Below are 20901 nucleotides of genomic sequence, written 5' to 3'. Positions count from 1 at the left end.
ATACAAATCAAAATTAATAAGTAACGTATTGTCTCTGATAGAGTTTCTTTTTACAAAGAAGGTTCTTGGGCTTTCTTTTTAAAATGCCATTTTAAAGGGTAGAGTAAAAAGCTCATTTCAAGTGTTCGTCTATTCGCGTTTCTACTTCTTGCTCTTAACGTAATATTCGCTTCTTCTTGAAAATATGTCTCCAGATCGATATTCAGTGGATGGTTTTAAATTGCGATCCTACGAGGCCAGAGAGAGAGACCTGTGAGGAACTGCCGGTAAGTCTATATATATTACGCAACTTCGCAATCCATTAAGATCCCACGGTTGTAATTAACGTAATTGCAGAAGAGCCTTAGCAGCCCTTTATTACCTCAGAGAAGACCTGGCTGCGAAATTATCTGTCCACAGGGACCACCGGGAATTAATGGCACTAATGTGAGTCAGGGCTTCTCTTTAGTGATAAATATTTCAGTCTGATTTGACACTTGATATTGTCCAAGTAATACATTTACATAAAGTTCATATATGAATCAGATCTTTTAATATTAAATGCTAACTTGATTTAAAAATCTTCTTTAATACCTTCCATAAGATTAAGTATAAGATAATACTATTAAAACTATTTTTAGATAAATGGAGATATCTTTTGTTATATTGTTCAAAGAAAGTAAATGCAACAAAAGATTAAAGTATACATAGTCCTAAATGAGACTATAGCGAAGAAACGATGAGTCAGATTTTCTGTGTTTTATATGAGAGAAACTTTAAAATACAACGAACTCTTGGCTAATTCCATACTGTCTAAACAGCTTTTTTATTTGATTTAGGAATTACATATACATTCTTCCTATCTAACTATTCTAAATATTTTAGAAACACTGATTATCATCTTCATCTAAAATTTAAAGTCCTACCAAATGCTTATTTCTTCCTAAAGTGGAAATTATCTAATATCAATACAATCAATCTATCTAATATAATATTTATTTAGGGTTTACCTGGTTTAACTGGATTGCCCGGACCACCTGGCCCTATCGGAGAACCCGGCTTACCTGGACAGCCGGGTTTACGCGGGTCACCTGGAGAGCAAGGCAAAGTAGTGCGTTCCTATAAATACAATCTTATTTATGTTTTTTTATTTATCCTACTTTACGACATTACGATACTTACTAGGGACCACAAGGATTCACTGGTGCACGTGGATTTCCCGGAAATCCAGGTCCTAAAGGATCTATTGGGCCAATTGGACTACCTGGAGCAAAAGGAGAAAATGGCGAAAGAGTGAGATTATTATTTTTATAATGTAAGATAAACATTATTACAAGACATTTTGAGAGATCATTGGAATTAGGATACATTTACAGTGGGTGCCATTTGATCCTGAGTCACTGAGTGTGAGTATTATGATATTTACATTCAATTTGTTTTTTATAGGGGGACATGGGATTTCCAGGGTTGAAAGGAGATCAAGGTCTCCCGGGACCACAAGGTTATCCAGGTCCTCCAGGTCCACCAGGAAAGATCAGTGACTATCGCGACGCTATACCAAAATTTGTAGGCCCACCAGGGTCTCCGGGATATCCAGGTCAAAAAGGTTCGAAGGGCGAACAAGGAGAACGCGGCGACGAAGGGAAACAAGGTGAAAAAGGTAATGGTTCGACATCTATTTTTAACCTTTTTTTTCTTTCAAGGATTAGTGTGGTCGTGTCAAATGTTAAACGTTAGCGTTAAATACCATTACGTAGATTTATCCGATAAGTAATCCTTGAACATCCGCGTAAACTAATTTAATCTTGTTAGAAAATCGCGTGGAGTTGTGTATCTACGTGTACGCGCTGATTCATCGTTAAACACATTATTGTTCTGGTAGTGAGCGTAAAATAGTTAATTACTACTCTCTTCAACAAAGAACATCTGCATATTTGGTGACAAATATTTTTGCTTAAAATAATTTATATTACGAAAATGAACGTTTTATAAAAATGAATTAAAAATATATATGGATGGATATATATATGCATGGGGGAATAGATTTAAATTCATTTGTTTTATCGCTTCTTCATGATTGAATTTATTTCTTTAGTCGGTACCTCATAAATAGACAAAGTATATTCTATTTTCGGTTAGCTAACATTGTTTTTGTCGCTTGACGCCGGTCGACGAACTTGAATCTGAACAGTTTTGGCAGTATTGTATGGACTGGACTCGAACATATAGACGTATTGACACAGGTATCACTCTGTTTTCGTGGATCGTCAAAATTTCTCTAACTGTCAGAGATCAATGCAACAGGAACATTCTATCTTTGTTAAACTTACTGGTGAGTTCACATACCTTTGCCACGTTAACATACTTTCCCACATATAAGAGCAGGGATTTTTTGAGTGCTTGTCTACGTACTCTTTGTATATTCTTTACAGTTTTTACTTAAATTTAATGTAAATATACTTCCGTTTGAAGGATATTCGACATTTTCTTACAATTACCTGGAAGTTCTTCACACTCTTTTCAAAACTTCCGTATACAATATACAGGGTGGTTGGTAACTGGCGGTACGAGCCACCATTTTTTAAATTTTTCCATCGAGACAACGCTCCGTTATGACGAGACGTGATAAAGTGCACGCGTACCGAGCGAAAATTCAAAGTCGATTTTCTCGAAAACAAAGCCTCAAACGAAAAATTTTTATTCTATATTTTCTATTCTATATATTCTATATTTTATTATCTTATCAGCTGTAAAACACGTGTTCGTTGTAGCAACACTGAAGACCAGAGTTTTCTTATACCAGAGTATAAGGACAACTTGATGAACATAATGTGTCAACAACTAGTAAATACTCGGCGGGTTCGCTAGCTACGCTCGTAAAGGGCGTATGCGGTAGTAATATGTCGCGAGTTCGAGACCCACTCCTGGGCAAGCCAAGGTGGAAAACCAAATATCATCTTAGAAGTATATACAACGGGCAAGTGGGTTTCCCGACCCCCCTTGCCTACTATGTTGTTGTGCTTTCTATGAGTGTTTGGGAAGTACCCCCGGAGATACGGTTTCACTCGTTGCTGAACTTACACCTAGGCTCGCCCGTGGGGTTTTAGCCGATAAAAATCCGCCGGATTTCCCCACGTAAAAAAAGCGGTTTTTTTTCTTTTTTTTTTAATTTTTCCATCGAGACAACGATCTACAGTGAGATCCGTTATAACGAGACTTAATAAAGTGCACGCGTACCGAGCGAAAATTCAAAGTCGATTTTCTCGAAAACAAAGCCTCAAACGAAAAATTTTTATTCTATATTTTCGACTTCTTTTTTCGCGTAGAATCACCCTCTTTCCGCTTGTACCACCAGTTACCAACCACCCTGTATATATACATTACAGATAATTATAACTTGCTTTTTGAAACTCTCTTCTAGTGTTAAGTAAAATAATATTGACTAATAAAAAATATTTGGTAATGATTATTTTGATTTAATATAATTTATGATACAAAAATGAACATTTTATAGCAATTAAACTTTGTTTCTTAGGAAGATATAGATATGGGTGATTATAACTTCTACACTCCTCGTCAAAAAGATAACCCAGTCGTGTTATCTTTAATTTCTCAATAACGTATGTAAAGTTTTTCATCTGTAACGTATAATATCAAATCATTATGAGCTCAGGATATGCGGTTCGTTGAAAATAATTAGGAATATTATGAGGTTTAGTGTGTAACAAACAAAAACTATTCCATACTAAGGTCGAAATGATAACACACTCTGTTAATGTGTTTAGAAATTGCTCAATAGTTCATAATCTATCAACGAGTAAATATTACAGTACAATATTATATAAATTTGTAAGTATGTGGGACGCGGAAAAAAATTACACGGGTCTGAAAAAAGCAAGTTCTTGAACTGAAACAACAACAGTTCTCAGTAGCAAAAATATCGAAAGTAATAAGATGAAGTCGTAGAGTAATACACAATTTCTTAAAAAATGTTGAGGATTATAGCAAAAAGAGAAGTACTGGTCGCCATCGTTATCCGATCGTGATAAGCGAGCAATTTTGCGTGTAGCTTCCAACTCGCAATTAACAACGAAGCAAATAATGGAAAAATGTAGTGTTAGTGTCAGTGTTTCAAGTGTTCGTCGAGTTCTACTATCTTACAAAGATATTAAGAGGCTAAAATTGAAAAAGAAACTTTCGTTAACAACGAAGCACAAAGCAGAACGTTTACGCTTTGCAAAAGAAAGAATGCGTTGGAAAAAGAAATGAAGAAGGGTACTATTTTCAGACGAAAAAGATTCAACTTGGATGGTTCTGATGGGTTCCAATATTATTTTTATGACACAAGAAAAGAGACAATGTCAGCAATTCGACGACAAATGGGATGAGGTAGCGTGATGGTTTGGGCCGGTATCGGTTATTTCAGTAAGACAAGTATGAAATTCATCGTTGGGAAAATGAATAGTGTCCGATACATAAATTTAATCAAAGGACAAATAAATGATCATACAGAACGCATTTCTGGACCTGATTACGTCTTTCAACAAGATAATGCACCTGTACACACATCAAGATTGATCCAATCATATTTTAATGGAAATAGTATATCTATTTTGCCGTGGCCTGCACGCTTTCCGGAACTTAATATTATTGAAAATTGCTGGACAGAACTTGTTTACGGTGTATACGCGAATGAAAAGCAGTATCAACACGTACAAGAATTAAAAAATGCAATTGTACGCGAATGGGATACGTTAAGTCAAGATTATATCCAGAAACTATATAAATCGATAGCACATCGTACAATAGAAGTAATAGAAAATAAAGGGAGATGTACGCATTATTAAATAAGTATATATGTTTGATAAGTAATTATTGTTAGTTACAATTTATGTTGATTATTATTTTCTTATCGTACATGTGCTATCATTTCGTTCTTAAAATAAAATTTTTTTTTTTGTTACACACTAAACCTCATAAGATTTTTAATTATTTTCAACGAACTTCATATCCTGAGCTAATGTTTTGATATTATGCGTTACAGACGAAAAATTTTGCACGCGTCATTGAGAAATTAAAGATAACACACCTGGGTTATCTTTTTGGCGAGGAGTGTACGCTGATTCTCCGTTGTAAATGAATAACGAACCCTTTGAATCTGTTAATGTGCTAATCATAATGTTACCAAAGGTTATTGACACTTTTGAAGGAATAATTCCTCCTAATAAAGTATGTCAGCCTCATATTTAAAGGTCGAGAGCAATCGTTGTAATGGTTTCAACTATCCAACCAACGTATTTCCACTTATTCTATTTTACTCTTTTCTTCTTTTTCCTTCTTCTCTTATAAATATACGAAATTTACGTAAATTTATATTATCATAAACATAGCTGAAGTAATTGAATTAAAAAAGACTTACTACATCTACTAATTATTATAACGATCATTCTACTTTAGAAATTCTATACATTTTTGTACCTTATTTGCATCCTATGCACTTTTGTGCTTTTAAAATTCTTCATAAATGTATAAAAATACGCGATCTATTTATAAATTATAAATTAGACATTTATAGTGTTATCTGTATACACCTAATGCTTGCTATATATGAATATCACATATAGCCCATATTTGAAGCTCACGTTCTGGAGAAATTATTGTTGAAAGTTAAAATACATAGTAAATATTTTGTCCTTGTCGATTCTTCTTTTTGGACTTTGTAATTTCAATACTGATATCGCAAAGCATCATTATTATCAAAAGTTAAAATCCTAGTATTCTTTGATGGGTGAAATGAAAACAATATATTAACATGCATATTGACGTCGCGTCGACCTAAATACAGCTATTCGAAGCGATTGTAAATCAATTTGTTGCAATCTGCCGTAATACCCGTAAACCATTCCTTTTATTAATTGCTAAATGTATGCCGCTCTCGTGATAGAAGTGTCTATGTAACAACTCTTAACGTATATCTAATCGTGAGCATTTTAATCCTTCGTTAGTAAATGATCTAGTTTAAACGTTTGATGATAAATTAACAATTAATGTTAGTATCCTACTTATTTGTAGTAATTGTAAGTTTTAGAAATAAAACTAAGTCCAAACCTACTCCTAAATCCAATTCTAAATCTAAATTTTGATTTTATACTTTAAATCTAAAGTTAAATGAATAGTTAATAACTGATGGTTAGTAGTAAATCCTAGCAATTAGTACAAACGTTTGGATAATCTTTTGAACTTCCCTTTTTAATTCTCACCATCGAAGGATAAATTCCTTTAATGGTTTGACATGAAACGCACAGCAAAATTATTGCAGGTAATGTATGAAATTAAGAGCTGGTCAGGTGATGGTATGGAAAAGACATATTTCTACATAATCGATGTAAAATATGTTAAGGTGAGCCAGGAGAACGAGGTTCCCCAGGGCAAGACGGGTCTCCTGGTTCAGAAGGAAGGTCAGGACTTCCTGGCTTCCCTGGACCTAAAGGAGAAATAGGATTTCCGGGAGTACCAGGTCCTCAGGGATTGCAAGGTCTTCGTGGTGAAGCTGGTGCGCAAGGATCACCCGGAATTCAGGGCCAAAAAGGAGAAGCTGGAGAACCAGGCCGTGATGGTAAGTTATATACACTCCTCGTCAAAAAGATAACCCAGGCGTGTTATCTTTAATTTCTCAATGACGCATGTAATGTCTGTCATCTGTAACATATAATATCAAATCATTATGACCTCAGGATATGCGGTTCGTTGAAAATAATTAGAAATATTAGGAGGTTTAGCGTGTAAAAACGTCAATGTGTGGCAAAACGTCAGCCGTTTGTTGTCAAATTCATGGAGATGTTGCGCGAAGTCTTCGATCTGGCGGTGAATACCTGTCTGTATGGTGCGGGGCGTTCCGCGTATGGTCGTAGGCCCCTGTTCCTCCTCTTTTTAGTTTGACGTGCTGGTGGTGATGCCCATGGACTTTGCACTGGCTACATCACTCCTGGCTTGGTCATCGTCTCGTATCCTGTCACCTGCTTGCGTGGGTCGGCGGTGAGGCGTCGAGGTTTGCTGAAGACGGAAGGGCCGTCCGTGTTCGTCGTAGCGGTAGGTCCAGATTGCCACAGTCTTAGATTCGCGATGATGGAAGTCTCGGTAGCGCTATTACGGTCACACACCTCTTTTCGCTGTCGATCACGTCGGGGTCACCAATTTGAGGTGTTATGATTGTAGTAGTTGTGGTGATATTGCTACTGCTGGTGTAGAGGTCGAAATAGGTTCTGCTGCTGCTATAGATGTCGCTGATGGGGTACTGCTGCTTTTTCTCCTAATTTAGATGTCGTGAAAAGAAAAGTCGGACTCCGGTCGCCGGGATTTGGACCCCGGTCCCGAACGTTCGTAATCTAAGGCGCTAACCACTGCGCTGCCGTCGTCCGACATTAGTTGGCGTCGAGTGCCACTACATATATCTTGGTATCAAAATCTTTAATACGTTTAATTTATTTATTCAGGTTTGCCAGGTTCTATGGTCGGTTCCATTCTACCAGGACCACCTGGTCCTGAAGGTCCCCCTGGTTCACCAGGAGAAGATGGTTTGCCAGGAGTGAAAGGAGAACCTGGTCCTGTTGGTCCACCGGGTCTTCCAGGTTTGCAAGGAAAGGATGGCGCTCCTGGTTCTCTAGGACCTCCAGGATTACAGGTAAATTTATATATTCGACTTCAGATTTGAATGCCGAATTTAATTCTTCAACAATCGTATTACGTCCGGTGACTCTTTATCTAACTCAGTGTTTCGACCACTCGCAGAGAGACGCGATCGCGAGGAAGCACGCCAACGGGAGTCGTAAATTCCCGTCACGATTAGATAATTGCCGCCACGAAATGATCGATCCCCTATTTCGATTAGGATAATAGAGGTGGTTAATTGAATATGACACTGATGTAACAAGGTGTGAATGACAGTTTATTCCAACAACTTTGTGAAGAAGATAGTTACGCTAGTGCGTATGTATAAGATAAGTGAGTGACTGATCTTCGGGTGTAGACCCGGTCGAAGGATGTTGTAGATTGAATTGTTTGAAGGTTGAAGAATCAGTGATGTTCGGTGACGATGCTGTAGCGGAGGAAAGCTAAGGATGGGTGTGTCTAGCGCACGGGACCATCGGATTTGTTGTTAATTGGTTAAACGAAGGTTGGTGGACTAGGAAGGGTCTTAGCTGCGCTCGATAGAAAGTTGCTAGTCTGGCCCGCGGTGTATGGCCGAGTCCAGATGGAGTGTTGCACGACGCAACACCCAGTATCCATCCCTCGGTCGAGGCGGCCACTAACTGTGTAAATATAATTAGTCAGATCGTAATAATCCTAAGTGTGGCGGATGAAAAGAGAGCGAGAGTTGTGCGTTTCGTCCCGGGACTACCGGTGGACTCGTCAGTAAGGCTATGTCCGGTAGTCCCTGCCTTAGACGTAGAGGGAGTCTCGCTAGGTGCGGTATTTATATCAATCGCTCGTATATTCGACCGCTAGCGAGTTAGACAGACAGACTCGTTGTCGTCGTAGCCCTCTAGTGTTGGCGGTTGGTACCCGCGGATCGCCCGGGAGGTGTTGCGCCGCGTTGATGCCTCGACCTGTCGGCGTCCTGTTGATACCGATCCGCCACATAAGGAACTGTCATGAAACTAAGCATTTGTATTTTACCGTTAGGGCCCTTAATTCGTTGACTGCCACGCGTATTTTCAAAGAAATCTCCGTCAGGCCACGCATGCAGCAGTACCAAGCGTTCTCTACTAGGTGCTCCCATCGATATTTTAGTAATGCGAGTCGCTCAAGCGGTGGTCTCATGAATGATCTCACGTTTCGTTTGTTCGCAACATTAAAACCACTAGCTGTTGTTGAATATAATGAAGGAAAGTGTGGTATAGATTACTCCGAACAAATGGTTTCTTATGCCACCACAATTAGAAAAGGAATCAAATGGTACAGAAAGTTTGGCATTCAATTCCTTCTGGGAATTTCTATTGTAAACGCTTTGATGGTTTACAAAATTGCAACAAGGAAGAATATAAATATCAGAATATTTAGACAATTATTAGTTGCAAAATTATTAGGGTTGTCTGAAAATACAAAAAATCCTTGTCTTCGACGGAGTCAGCATAATATCGCCGTTCGGAAAAATGATTCCGGAAGAAGCATTAGACGCGTATGCAAACTATGTTATGCAAATAAAAGACGTCGAATGGACCGAACAAAGGCACAAAAGAATTTGAAGAATACAACAACTTATTGTCCAAATTGTCCCGACCAACCTCAGCTATGTATAGAATGCTTTAAAGTTTTACATTCTAAATAACTTTTTTAATAAACCATTTTCGTATTATTTTTATAACAATTCAACAGTTTTATTATTATGGAATATCTTTTCAAATATCAACGACGATCCTTCGCAAGTAGTGAAATAAGCGACACCCGAATATGGGTTACGCGGCCCGACCAGAAATTTTGCTGACACCCGAATACTGGTGTCGTGGCAGTCATCGTGTTAATTGTTATAAAATATATTCAAGTCGAGACGTTCTTTATGGTTATTGCTCCATCAGGTAAGAAATGGGAAGCTCGGGTTTTTCTCATGTTCAATGGTCATGGTCATTTCATCCGCAAGCGACCGGTGGTGAGGCAACTGAGGTGTAGTAGTTAGTAGTTTGTTAGTGGTGATAGTGCTTCAGGATGACGCAGGTGCTCACCGGCCACGGAGTGTTCGGCGAGTACCTGCTAAGGATTCGGCGAGAGGCGACGTCCGTCTGTCACCACTGCAAGGAAGAGGAGGACACGGCGCAACACACGCTGGAGTTCTGTCCGGCGTGGGCGGAACCACGACGCGTCCTACGGCTCGAAATCGGCGAGAGCTTAGCCCCCGAAGCGGTCGTCGCGGCCATGCTCAGAGGGCGCCAGGAGTACACCGCTGTCCGCTCCTACTGCGAGCAGGTCATGCTGGCGAAGGAGCGGGCGGAAAGAATCAGGGAACGAGCTCGCGACCCGTCCAGGACATCGCAGCGGCCTAGGAATACAACGCGCCACAAGGGCGCGACGCCGCCACCGGCGCCGCCGCGGCCGCCGTAGGAGCGAGAAGAAACCAGGAAGAGACGTCAGGGGACGGGGTCCCCAGGATGTCGCAGCAGGAGCGAGGCGCTAGGGGGCGTGGTCCCCCCCTAGCGGCCCAAGAAGAGCAGGACGCCTCCCTTCGACGAAAGGAGAGATAGACGCCCGGGGGTAACCGGTAGTAATTCGGGAGAGATCCCGGGTGCATCTCGACTCAGGCGTCAGGACAGGCCACCGTGGAGGTTTTAGCCGGTACGAATCCGACACTACCCAGCGCCCTCTCCGGAGGGCGCGGGGCGCCTATGAAGGTTTCCTCCACGAAAAAAAAAAAAAAAAAAAAAGTGGTGATAGTGCTACTCTGTTGGTGTAGATGTCGCTACCGGGGTACTGGCTGCTTTTCTTCTAATTGAGATGTCGTGGAAAGAAAAATCGGACTTCGGTCGCCGGGATTTGGACCCGGGTCCCGAACGTTCTTAACCTAAGGCGCTAACTACTGCGCTGCTGTCGTCCGACACTAGTTGGTGTCGAGTGCCGCTACACAACCAGCAATAGTTTTCCTTTGTGGCAGCATCGTCACCTAACTTGTCTGGTTTGTTATCCTCAGATCAGTCAACATCTCTTGACTGGTTTTCCACCCTTAGATCAGTCATCTATTTAACTCGTGGCGGCACTCGACAGTAACTATGACTGGACGACGGCGGCGCAGTGGTTAGCACTTTTGGTTACGAACGTTCGGGACCCGGGTTCAAATCCTGGCACCCGTAGTCCGATTTTTCTTCCATGACATCTAAATGAGGAGAAAAAGCAGCAGTACCCCATCAGCGACATCTATACCAGCAGCAGAACCTGTTTCGACCTCTACACCAGCAGTAGCAATAACACCACAACACCACCTATGCACACCAGCAGCACCACCTATCACCCACTACTATCGCACCTCAAACTTATATCTATACGCACCGAGCATAACTGTCTACGTCTATGTTGTTGGAATAAAGTGTTACATTGTAACCTGTTACTCCAGTGTTATGATCAGTTCAACTACCTTTATTATCCTAAACGAAATAGGGGATCGATCACTTCGTGGTGTCGATTATATAATCGTAATGGGAATTTATGACTCCCGTTGGCGCGCTTTCTCGCGATCGCGTCTCTCCGCGAACGATCGAACAAATCGATTTTAAGAACTGCAAAACTGTTCGTATAATCGAACATTCGAATGTAAGATGTTGAAAAAATTGAGCTCCTTATCGTATTTCAAATTTCTTTTGATTCTTATTATGTAAATAGACAATTTGAAATTTAGTTTAATTTTAATCTGAATAACGAATTAGAATACTAATTTAATTTTTATAGGGTTCACCTGGCTTACCTGGAGAACCAGGTACCCCAGGCCCTCGAGGAATCGAAGGTGCTATTGGTAAACCAGGACTACCAGGACTCGATGGACGATCTGCAGAAAAAGGCGACAGAGGTCAACAAGGAGAACAAGGTCCTGTTGGACCACGCGGTTTACCTGGGAGTGTCGTAGGTTTATTACGCCTGTTATGAAAAAGGATAAATACATCGAGGATCAAAATTCGTAATACAAGCCGAATCAGGAGAGATCCTATAACTCAAAATAAGACAAAACTTTTGTTCTACATTTTTAATTTATTTCTGCATGTAGAATAATCTCTTTCCAATTTGCCGCTCTTACTTACTTCAATTTTCTCCAAAATGGAACTTCCAATCCAAGTTCGTTATTCTTGATTTTCGTTTTACTTTGGGTCATAAAATTTTTCTCACTTCATTTGCGCTATGCATTGAGATGCACGGAGTATATCATTGTGATCTAAAAAATTCAAAAAGGTAGAAATATGCTTTTTTAGGGTGCACCGGGTTTACCTGGAGTCGCTGGTATTCCAGGATTAGAAGGGCGGCCAGGTCCGCCAGGTTCCCCAGGTCCTCCAGGACCAGCAGGACCACCAGGAACAATTTCAGACATGTTAAGTACAAATAACGTATTGGAAACTATCGGCAGTCCAGGAGTTAGTGGACCAAGAGGTGCGTCAGGTGCTCCAGGATTAGTAAGTATTTCAAATGATTATTAAGATGAAAAATATCTATTATTGTTAAATATTCGTTTGTTTCTTTAACCCATTGTCATATTACTCTGTTCCCCCTAAAAGCTCATTCGTGGTAATAATTATACCGTCCATGTGTTGTAATGATAAAACAGAGTTTGGTAGGATGATTTAGAAGTTGATTTAATATGAAAAATCTTGGGACTCTTGACCATATGTACGATCTGTTATTAACAAGGAACAGTCAGTAGATGACTGTACACGTCACTGGAATCAATTTCAACAATATTGTTTTGAAGTTCTTAACTTTGTCGTTACATTCATTGTTACTAAAAATTAGCCAGGTGAGAGAGGCCCTCCTGGAGAACGAGGTCCAGAGGGTCAAATGGGACTACCGGGAATGCCAGGAAAAGATGGGGCTCCAGGACTTCAAGGACCGCCAGGGATTAGAGGGCAGACAGGAATGCCAGGAGTTCAAGGACCGCCAGGCCGAAGTATCATTGAGTCAGAAATTCGAGAAATATGTACCAGTGTGTTACGAGGTGGATATTTACTACTCTGCTTAGTGATACTATTTTTATAGGGCAAGCAGCTGGATACTTATTACACAGCCTACTTATCTCCACTAGGTGTATACTTATCCGAAATTATTGTGTTATCGTGACACGCAAAATTAAATAGTAGTATAGTTGTAGTAGTACAGTAACGAGATTACTGTAGCTACAATATTCTTATACGACGCGGGTCGTTCTTAGCAAAACAGCTATATGGGTTGGTTTATGTAAAAAGGTAGAAGATAACTGTTCATTTTATTGGTACGTACATGTACAGAACAGATGACTGAGATGGCAGCACAGATGCAAGGTCCACCTGGTCCACCTGGTCGAGGCCGTCCAGGTCGTCCTGGATCACCTGGTCCACAAGGTCGCCCAGGTACAACCCCCAGAGAAAGGGTTACCAACCTCATTTGCCTGCATTTGATCCCTTAACCGTAGAACGTGATAGTAGAAATGATCCTACTATGTATTTTTGGTATTTTTTTCATTTTGAAAGTACAGTCCCTAATTACCAGGAATTAGAACGACTCAAACATGTTAATAATACGTGTTCTTCCCTTTTGGCTTTATTGTAGCTCACATTCTTTCCAACATGTCCCATATGCGCTAAAGGTAGCGTCTCTTTGTAGTCCCATTATTTTCATAAACATTTCGAATTTTTGTCCTCGAATTGGATAATGCAGCTGTTAAGGACGAATATATAGACGATGAGATCAAGTACCAGAATAGTTTCCCATTTATCTGATGTAGTATATGTATACATGACATTTATAGCTAGATAGATGAAATTTCTGCATGTAATTTTAATACGATGATTAGGGACTGTATCTTTTCCTCAGAAATCCATAGTAGACGATGAATCGTCATTACATAAAAATACCTTCAGCGTCCTTGATAGTCATAGCGAAACATCACAATGGTTGTTGCTGTCATCGTTCTGTCATGAGTTGCTTGAAATTTCACTTTCATCCTTAGTTAGAGTCAGCATTCATCAGCGACGCGATTCATGTACACGCACATCCGCTCGATTAACAATTGATCGATCGGAGATTAACAACTCACGTGGCTGTGTACATCTATAAAGATGATGGAATCCTGCATGTGTCACAGAGAGGCTGAAAACACTAACAGAAGGTCTACGAGGGCCACCCGGGTTGCCGGGACTGGCCCGACAGGGTCGTCCCGGTCGAATTGGAACCCAGGGCATCCCAGGTACCTACTAGATCAAATCTGTTTTTCTCAATTAATATGTTCTATCTAACATTTTTTCATTTTTCAAGATATGTTGAAATATTTGAAATTATACATGTTTTTTTACTTTTTAAATGAAATTATGTTATACGACTTGTTACGAAATGACAGTTAACCATTTTGGATTGAATGACAAGGTTGGCACAAAGAGAATGGAAAAACTTCGGTTTTCTTCAATTTCGAAGTGGTAGACAGGACATTTTAATCAAGAAGAACAGAAATATGCTAACATCTTTTCTTCCGGTATGACCTATTTATCTGTAACAATAATAACAATGTTACATTACATTTGATTCATTATTCTTTATTATATTAATCCTGCTGAGATGCTCGAATTATATTTCAATGTTACTCACATTTTAGCAAACGAGAAAGATGTTTAATACTTTAAGAAAATATTAGACATAGGATAAAAACGAAAAAGCATATATACCAATAATAATTTTTTATACTCTACTTAAACTTGAAATATCCTTTAACGTTGGAAAAATACGTTTAGAAAATGAACGAAAGAAAATTAATGTAGGGATGAACACTAGAAAAAAAAATAACATAGTTAGATTATACCTGGATTAATAAACAGTTAGCGACTGTAAGCTTACAGTATTAAATATCTTAATATAATATGTATAATTTTTCATCTTCAACGTTAAATTAAATTAAATAAATGATATTAAATTAGTGTTCAATTCTGGTAAAAAATTGCTCTTCAGGTGATCCAGGTCTCCCAGGTTTACCCGGAGAGCGTGGATTTGTCGGATTACCAGGACCACAAGGCGCCATAGGTCCTCAAGGTTCACCTGGTGAACGGGGTGAGAAGGGCGATAAAGGTCAGGAAGGCGTTGGCGTAGAAGGTCCAATGGGTCCGCAAGGACCGCCTGGTAGCACACATAAACTTTTTTGACATTATCACTCGGTGAATTTATCATTCTTTCTTCCTGACGGAAATTATGTTAATAGGACCACCTGGCAATGATGGCGCTGGATTGCCTGGAAGGCAAGGAGAACGGGGGGAACCAGGCAGACCAGGTAAAGAGAAAAAAGTTACAAACACGTTTTTAAATTCTCCTGCTGGTATTTTTAGCTTCGTTTATCAACAGGCATTCCTGGGATGAGGGGGCCACCTGGACTTCACGGATTACCCGGATTTTGCGAGTTCTGTAATTATCAAAGCGCCAATTACTTACAGTATCCTCGCGGCGATAAGAAAGGGCCCTAAAACCATAAGTATTTCTAGGAATTAAAAAAAATATTTAGATATAAGAAGAGCAGTTAATATCGCAAATACGATTAACCTTTCGCTTAGTAAACAGTTAAAGCATCTTTCAAATCACTGCCATATGAAAACAATATTTTTTGTCGATCATACATGTTTAATAAAATAAGTATTCGTCAGTGAAGAATGATTCATACCAGTTACTTTACATTATATGTATATACGTTAAAGTTTCTAGGAGTGTTCCAAAGCGTTTCAACGCGTAGGATATATTTTTAAATGTAGTTACGAATATTTTTTGAGCAAAAATAAAAGAAAATGAGAGAAAAACGCAATTCATAATTTCCTCGAATATAGACATATTTGTGGCCACATGCGACTATCGCGCGCGCAATGGTCCGATTCCTTGTTCTCCCGTCTAAAAAAGTGATGGCGCCACTGACGACCAGTGCCAGTTAAAATCAGTGATGGCCGCAAGGCTTGCGATGCACATTACGTTGAGATTGCGTTGAGTTTGTTTATCGCGACGTTTCCGTGGTAAGAAAAATTCTGTGACTTTCATTCGATGCGGGCTGATTATTGCCGTGTATCTCTGTAAAAAGTACGTTCGGCTGAATCGTATTTGTCAGAGTGGCTCACAGAAACTACGCGTTTGCTCCTCTTGACAGATCTGTCCCGTGTTCGGAGCAGTACCTACTCGAGTGCCACGAGAAGTGTCGTTACATCGTCATTTTGGGTGACTTTCTTGTAGTAGAAGCCATTCTAATGACGTCGCGTATGTGATAGAACGATACGAAAGGAGCCTTTGCCGACACGGGGACGGCGACCCCACACCCGTCGGCAATTCTTTTTCTTCTCACCCTTGTTGGAGACACGCGCATCGAAAGCGTCTAAGGTATGTACACCGGTAGGCCAGGTTAGGTGCATCGCCGTGTCTCGTGACGGCGTTCTGGACGATTTTGATTTATTGCACACATGTTTTCGTATATTTCTTTACAACATCAGATAAAAATTAATGGATGGCATTCTAGTTTTTATATATAGTTTTATAATAAGGTGGAAATTTCGAATTGTTATATCCATTTTTATGTAGCAGATAAGACTTGTAACTTAATGTACAATGAAATGTTCACGTGTACAGAATGATTTAAATGAATGATAAGACTATTGATATAAGATTTTATTAAAAACTGTAAATATGGAATATAATATAATATATAAAGATATTGTAGCTCTGTTTGAATTTTGTTATTAAAGTCGATAATACCGATACGGTTTCCACAGGTGTTGAGATCTTCGATTTTACTGCACCTGCAAGAATGTCCCCTTATTTATTTACCGTTATAGTATATTATAACGGCAACTATAAACCCCAGCAAATAAGATTAACTTCATATGCGTCTAATGTAATATAACGGACACTGTCCCGATGAGTATATGTACATATATTCTATCTGGGCAAGGAAGTGTTTGTTCCCCCCTTAAACGGTGCTCCACTGACACACGTTGCTTCCTCTACTCGGCACCGGTCCAAAACATTATTCTCAGTTGATTCATCATTGTCGTGTGCTATTAGTTAAAAGTCGTTCGAATTTCAGTGCACGGAGTGACGTATCGCTTCGTAATCGTTAAAATCAATCTATATCTTATTATAATCCGATCATGTAATCGTTCGAAACCGCATGACATTTTGAACGATTGACATTTATCCCTGACATTGATATAAGTACGTACGATAGTCCTTGTCTGGAAATCATTTGGAAATATGTTACAAATTTTAATACATCGCTATCAATTGTTCGTAATACGATAGTGTTACATTTGACAGGATATCGATTCTATATCATTGTCATGTTTTGTAGTTCGAGTCGCGTAAGACGATTAAAGGTTATTTATTCCATTTGTTCAATCGTTTATCAAAAGATTAAGATTAGCTTGACGAAAATCTGAATTATGAGAAATCCGAAATTGGCCGCGCCTTTTGGCCGCTCCATTTCGCGCGTTCCTCTGTACGCACCAAAACTGTCCCACATTCCCAACCGTTCCTCTGTCTCCTCAAGCGATCTTATACACCCCCACCTGGCCCACTTATTGTATTGATTCAAACTTAGGCATCCACACGTTCCTCATTCCTTTGCAACTTCCTGCTTGACGATCTTCCTCTGACACTTCCTGTTGGATCCTTCCGGCAATTTGTGCGCTGCAAAGACAGTAATTCCATTCGGGAAGATATATTGGAAAAAATAGTAGAACGGTATATATATGTAGTTGGGGATTTTCAGGTTTCCTTTTGGGACATTCCTTCCGCTGACGTGAGCATTGTTCCGGTCTCAGTTCCTCTGATCAATTCAACCATTCAACTATGTCATTTATTGTTTGCACAGATATTTTCGATATATTAGGGTTATGTGGATTGTTCGAGATTTGTAACTGATACTATTAATTCCACATATTACTATTTGTAGTGATATATATATATATATATATATATATATACTCAGGTTCGAAGGCTTTTGTCATCGACAGCTTTCGTCGAGACGATTTCTCTTTATGTGGCCAACAATCAATACACTTTTTAGTCCCCTGTAAACAGAAATACCTTTCATAAAATGCTAGTTTCATTGTAAACAAATTCTTTTTATTTGTGGAGTAGGCTTTCTATTATTAATTACTATCATTATTAATGAACATTATTATTATTCCTACTAACAGTATATAAATTGGTATTATGTATAATACTAAATTAACAAATTATTAATAATTATTAATTATTAAATATAAGTAAATAGGTATAATTGTTTTTTTCTTGTTTCACGAATTAGTATATGTACTTGATTAATTCATTATCGATTCATTTAAATTTTCAGTATATGTATATGAAGAAAGATACTTTATAAGAATTACTCATTCTTATTATTTTACTTATAATTTATCATATAAGTTTCCCTCCGTATAGATATGAAATAAATATCTATCGTTCTCAATACTAGTTCAATACAAGGTCGCATAACAAATTATGCTAGTCTGTTTGTTATCTTGTGTACTGACATGGAACAGCTGAATTAGTCTAATCATTCAGGCATTCAAGTTATAATATACCGCATTTGCCTGGAGCAATTGAAAGGTTAATAATATAATGATTTTGTATAGTACGAAACTGAATATGATATTATAATAACATTAAACTAACTAAGGATACTTAATTGTACTTTTAAAAATAAACTGACCTTTTTCTCTTTCAAATATTGATAATTAATTTATACGGTATGGTGGTTTTCGAAGAATTAATAATCATTCTATTATTCCACAATATCCCATTTGCTCACACACATACACACACACATCGTACATCAATATATATCAATTGTATATCAATAGATCAAATAAAATAAAAGATTAGAAGAACATATGATAAAGGACTAGAAGTATTAAATATTAAAAAAACATTCTAACTAATTTAATAATGATTAAATATCATTTAATAATGATAAAAATAATGAAATATTAATTAATAAGAAATTTTTGAATACCAAAAATGTGGTTAACGCTAGAAGGCCATCTAGAATGAAATATTATTATTTTACAACTGTTATTATTCGCAAAAACAATAACAAAGAAACATTGAAATGGTATTATTACAGAACGTCAATATCAAAACAAAATTCACAGGATGTGAAATTTCACCTTTCGAGAGTCAAATATGAAAAATAGGATATAAAAGATTACAGTAAACACGTGTAACAAGATATGAAAAGTATCAGTCGTATCGTGAAATGAAAAGAAATGTTTGCAACGAATGGTTCACGTAATCATAGAATGAAAAGTAAAATTAGAGCTGAAAACAGACGTTTCGAATTTCAAAATTGGCGGTAATTTCGAAAGCGCATCGAGCACTTTGATTCGTTGATTATTTCGCTGAAAGATAGCAGGTAAGATCGTTCTTTCTCTCTCTCCTTTTCTAGCTGTAACTCGGTAAGTAAAATATTGATTAGGCAGTACAGAAACCTAGATAGTTTTTACTGCATTTATCGCGGCCGTCTCTATATTTATCAAGCATTCCACGCGGTGATCTCCTCTCTTCCTTCTTTTCTTTCAATATGTACGCATCAATGATATTAACCAGATCAGCGAAAAAGCTTTGTTCGCGATACACAACCAGCTTTCGGTACAAAGCTTTGAAAAACCGAACCTAAATGGGATTACGTAAGTTATCTTGGCCAGGTTTTCCGCTCTGTCAGTTCCTCGTCGATTTAGTCAGTGTGTTACGCTTGGTTCTATTTACTTAACGGTTTTCCACTTTGATGTATTTAAGACATTGTCAAGCATTAATCGCTATTGGGCGCGGCGATTGAATCAAATTGAGTTACACAAAGCCGATTCGCTAAATTGATTAAATGCTATTGAGTATGGTCACGAAGGTTTTGATCGGTGGTGTCTTTATTTTGGCGTGTATTTGAATGGCGAACAGCGTTTTTATTGTGAATATCGAGTATTTACATGAAACATTATATTTATTTGATGACGGAATACATTTTTTAATACATTACAAAACTTATAAAAATATTTAAAACACGTTATTAGCAATTGGTTTAAGAATTATTTCTATTCTTTTATTGCGCCTTCCTTTGTAGTAACTGGTATTCAAAATAAAATTCTTCAAATAGTTTAAAAATAATTATTTCTCAAAGCAGTTATTCATATTACTGTGATATAAAGAAATCGATATAGCATCAAACAATTAATAAATTCATTTTTCTCAAACCGATTTCCCAGATTGAAACATTATTTAGTAAATATGTGTTATTTAATCTGTCAGGTTTTGTGACGCAAGCACAAGCTTGTCCAAATATCAGAATTTTTAAATTGATACTTAATCACCTGACCCAATGCCAATATCATTCTTGCCCATCTACACACTGTATATTATATTATGCAAAAATTTTAGGCCGTCTACTCACAAAAATAATTAATCATATATTTAGAAAATGTTTTCATGTAGTGTTAAGAAAGAAACAAATCTTTTATCAATTAATTTTATATTATCAAAATTGTTTTTCTTATATTCGGGTTAAATACGCACTTGTCCGCTTTCTCCATATTTCAAAACATATTCTTCATCATAATATTAAAATATTAAAAAACGTTCTGAATATTTGAAGATATAATATACTATTTATCTTAAGAATTATATCTTTGGCAAGATAATAATAATGCATAGCAAAATTATTTGGAGATGGAAGAAAATAGAAAAAATGGAGAACATACAAGAGAAATATATTAGGTCCGGATTTTAACATCCCAGCATAGTCCTGGTGGAAACCAAAACGAATAAAGTAAGGATAGAGGCGGGAAACAAACCAATAAGATACGAGGAGAAAACAGAACGGTTAAACAACAATAAAATGATACAGAATGCTGAAGGGAAATACATACAGACCAACATAAGAAATGGGAAGAAATAAAAGATACTTAAAACAGGCAGAGAATGATAAATACTGAAGAATTGGAAATGGAAAGAAGAAGAGACGAAGATTTTGTTGAAGATCTAACTCAAGTGGACTGGGCAGAGCAATTACAATAGCAATACACTAGAATAGAAGACGGATATAACAAGCGCTATAAGTAAATTAGAGGCAATTAAAAAGCTAAATATTTAAATGAAAATTACAAAGGCAGAAATCAAAGGTGAATGCTAGGTTCAGACGTGGGAACGAAGAAAGGGGAAATATGTATTGAAAAAAAGAAGATACAATCCGCA

General features: G+C 37.9%; 2 protein-coding genes across 16 annotated transcripts in view; both read left to right on the top strand.

Moving 5' to 3' along the window:
* LOC117163912 (uncharacterized) overlaps positions 1-15470 on the top strand; it is a 30431-nt gene extending 14961 nt beyond the window's left edge. For 2 of the 4 annotated variants that reach the window (XM_033346625.2, XM_076627816.1), the window contains 15 exons: positions 195-266; positions 337-426; positions 983-1090; positions 1165-1272; positions 1426-1639; positions 6380-6595; positions 7473-7660; positions 11410-11580; positions 11925-12122; positions 12460-12661; positions 12951-13052; positions 13787-13888; positions 14641-14808; positions 14888-14956; positions 15028-15469. In XM_033346625.2, coding sequence (XP_033202516.2) covers positions 195-266; positions 337-426; positions 983-1090; positions 1165-1272; positions 1426-1639; positions 6380-6595; positions 7473-7660; positions 11410-11580; positions 11925-12122; positions 12460-12661; positions 12951-13052; positions 13787-13888; positions 14641-14808; positions 14888-14956; positions 15028-15146 — 2127 coding nt within the window. In that variant the 3' untranslated portion in view covers positions 15147-15469. Of the gene's footprint in view, positions 1-194; positions 267-336; positions 427-982; positions 1091-1164; positions 1273-1425; positions 1640-6379; positions 6596-7472; positions 7661-11409; positions 11581-11924; positions 12123-12459; positions 12662-12950; positions 13053-13786; positions 13889-14640; positions 14809-14887; positions 14957-15027 lie in introns of all 4 variants that reach the window. The other 2 variants (XM_033346628.2, XM_033346627.2) reach the window with 2 other exon arrangements.
* Positions 15471-15593: 123 nt separating this feature from the next.
* Positions 15594-20901, top strand: part of LOC117163914 (dystrobrevin beta) — a 29427-nt gene continuing 24119 nt past the window's right edge. For 8 of the 12 annotated variants that reach the window (XR_013061851.1, XM_033346641.2, XM_033346640.2 and 5 more), the window contains exon 1: positions 15594-16038. The gene's annotated coding sequence lies outside the window, so the exon portion shown is untranslated. The remainder of the gene's footprint in view (positions 16039-20901) is intronic. The other 4 variants (XM_033346642.2, XM_076627822.1, XM_076627819.1 and 1 more) reach the window with 3 other exon arrangements.

Source organism: Bombus vancouverensis, chromosome 2, assembly GCF_051014615.1.
Source record: "Bombus vancouverensis nearcticus chromosome 2, iyBomVanc1_principal, whole genome shotgun sequence".
NCBI lineage: Eukaryota > Metazoa > Arthropoda > Insecta > Hymenoptera > Apidae > Bombus > Bombus vancouverensis.
The sequence above is the reverse complement of the archived record's forward strand: the minus strand, read 5'-3'. Positions and strand labels throughout refer to the sequence as shown.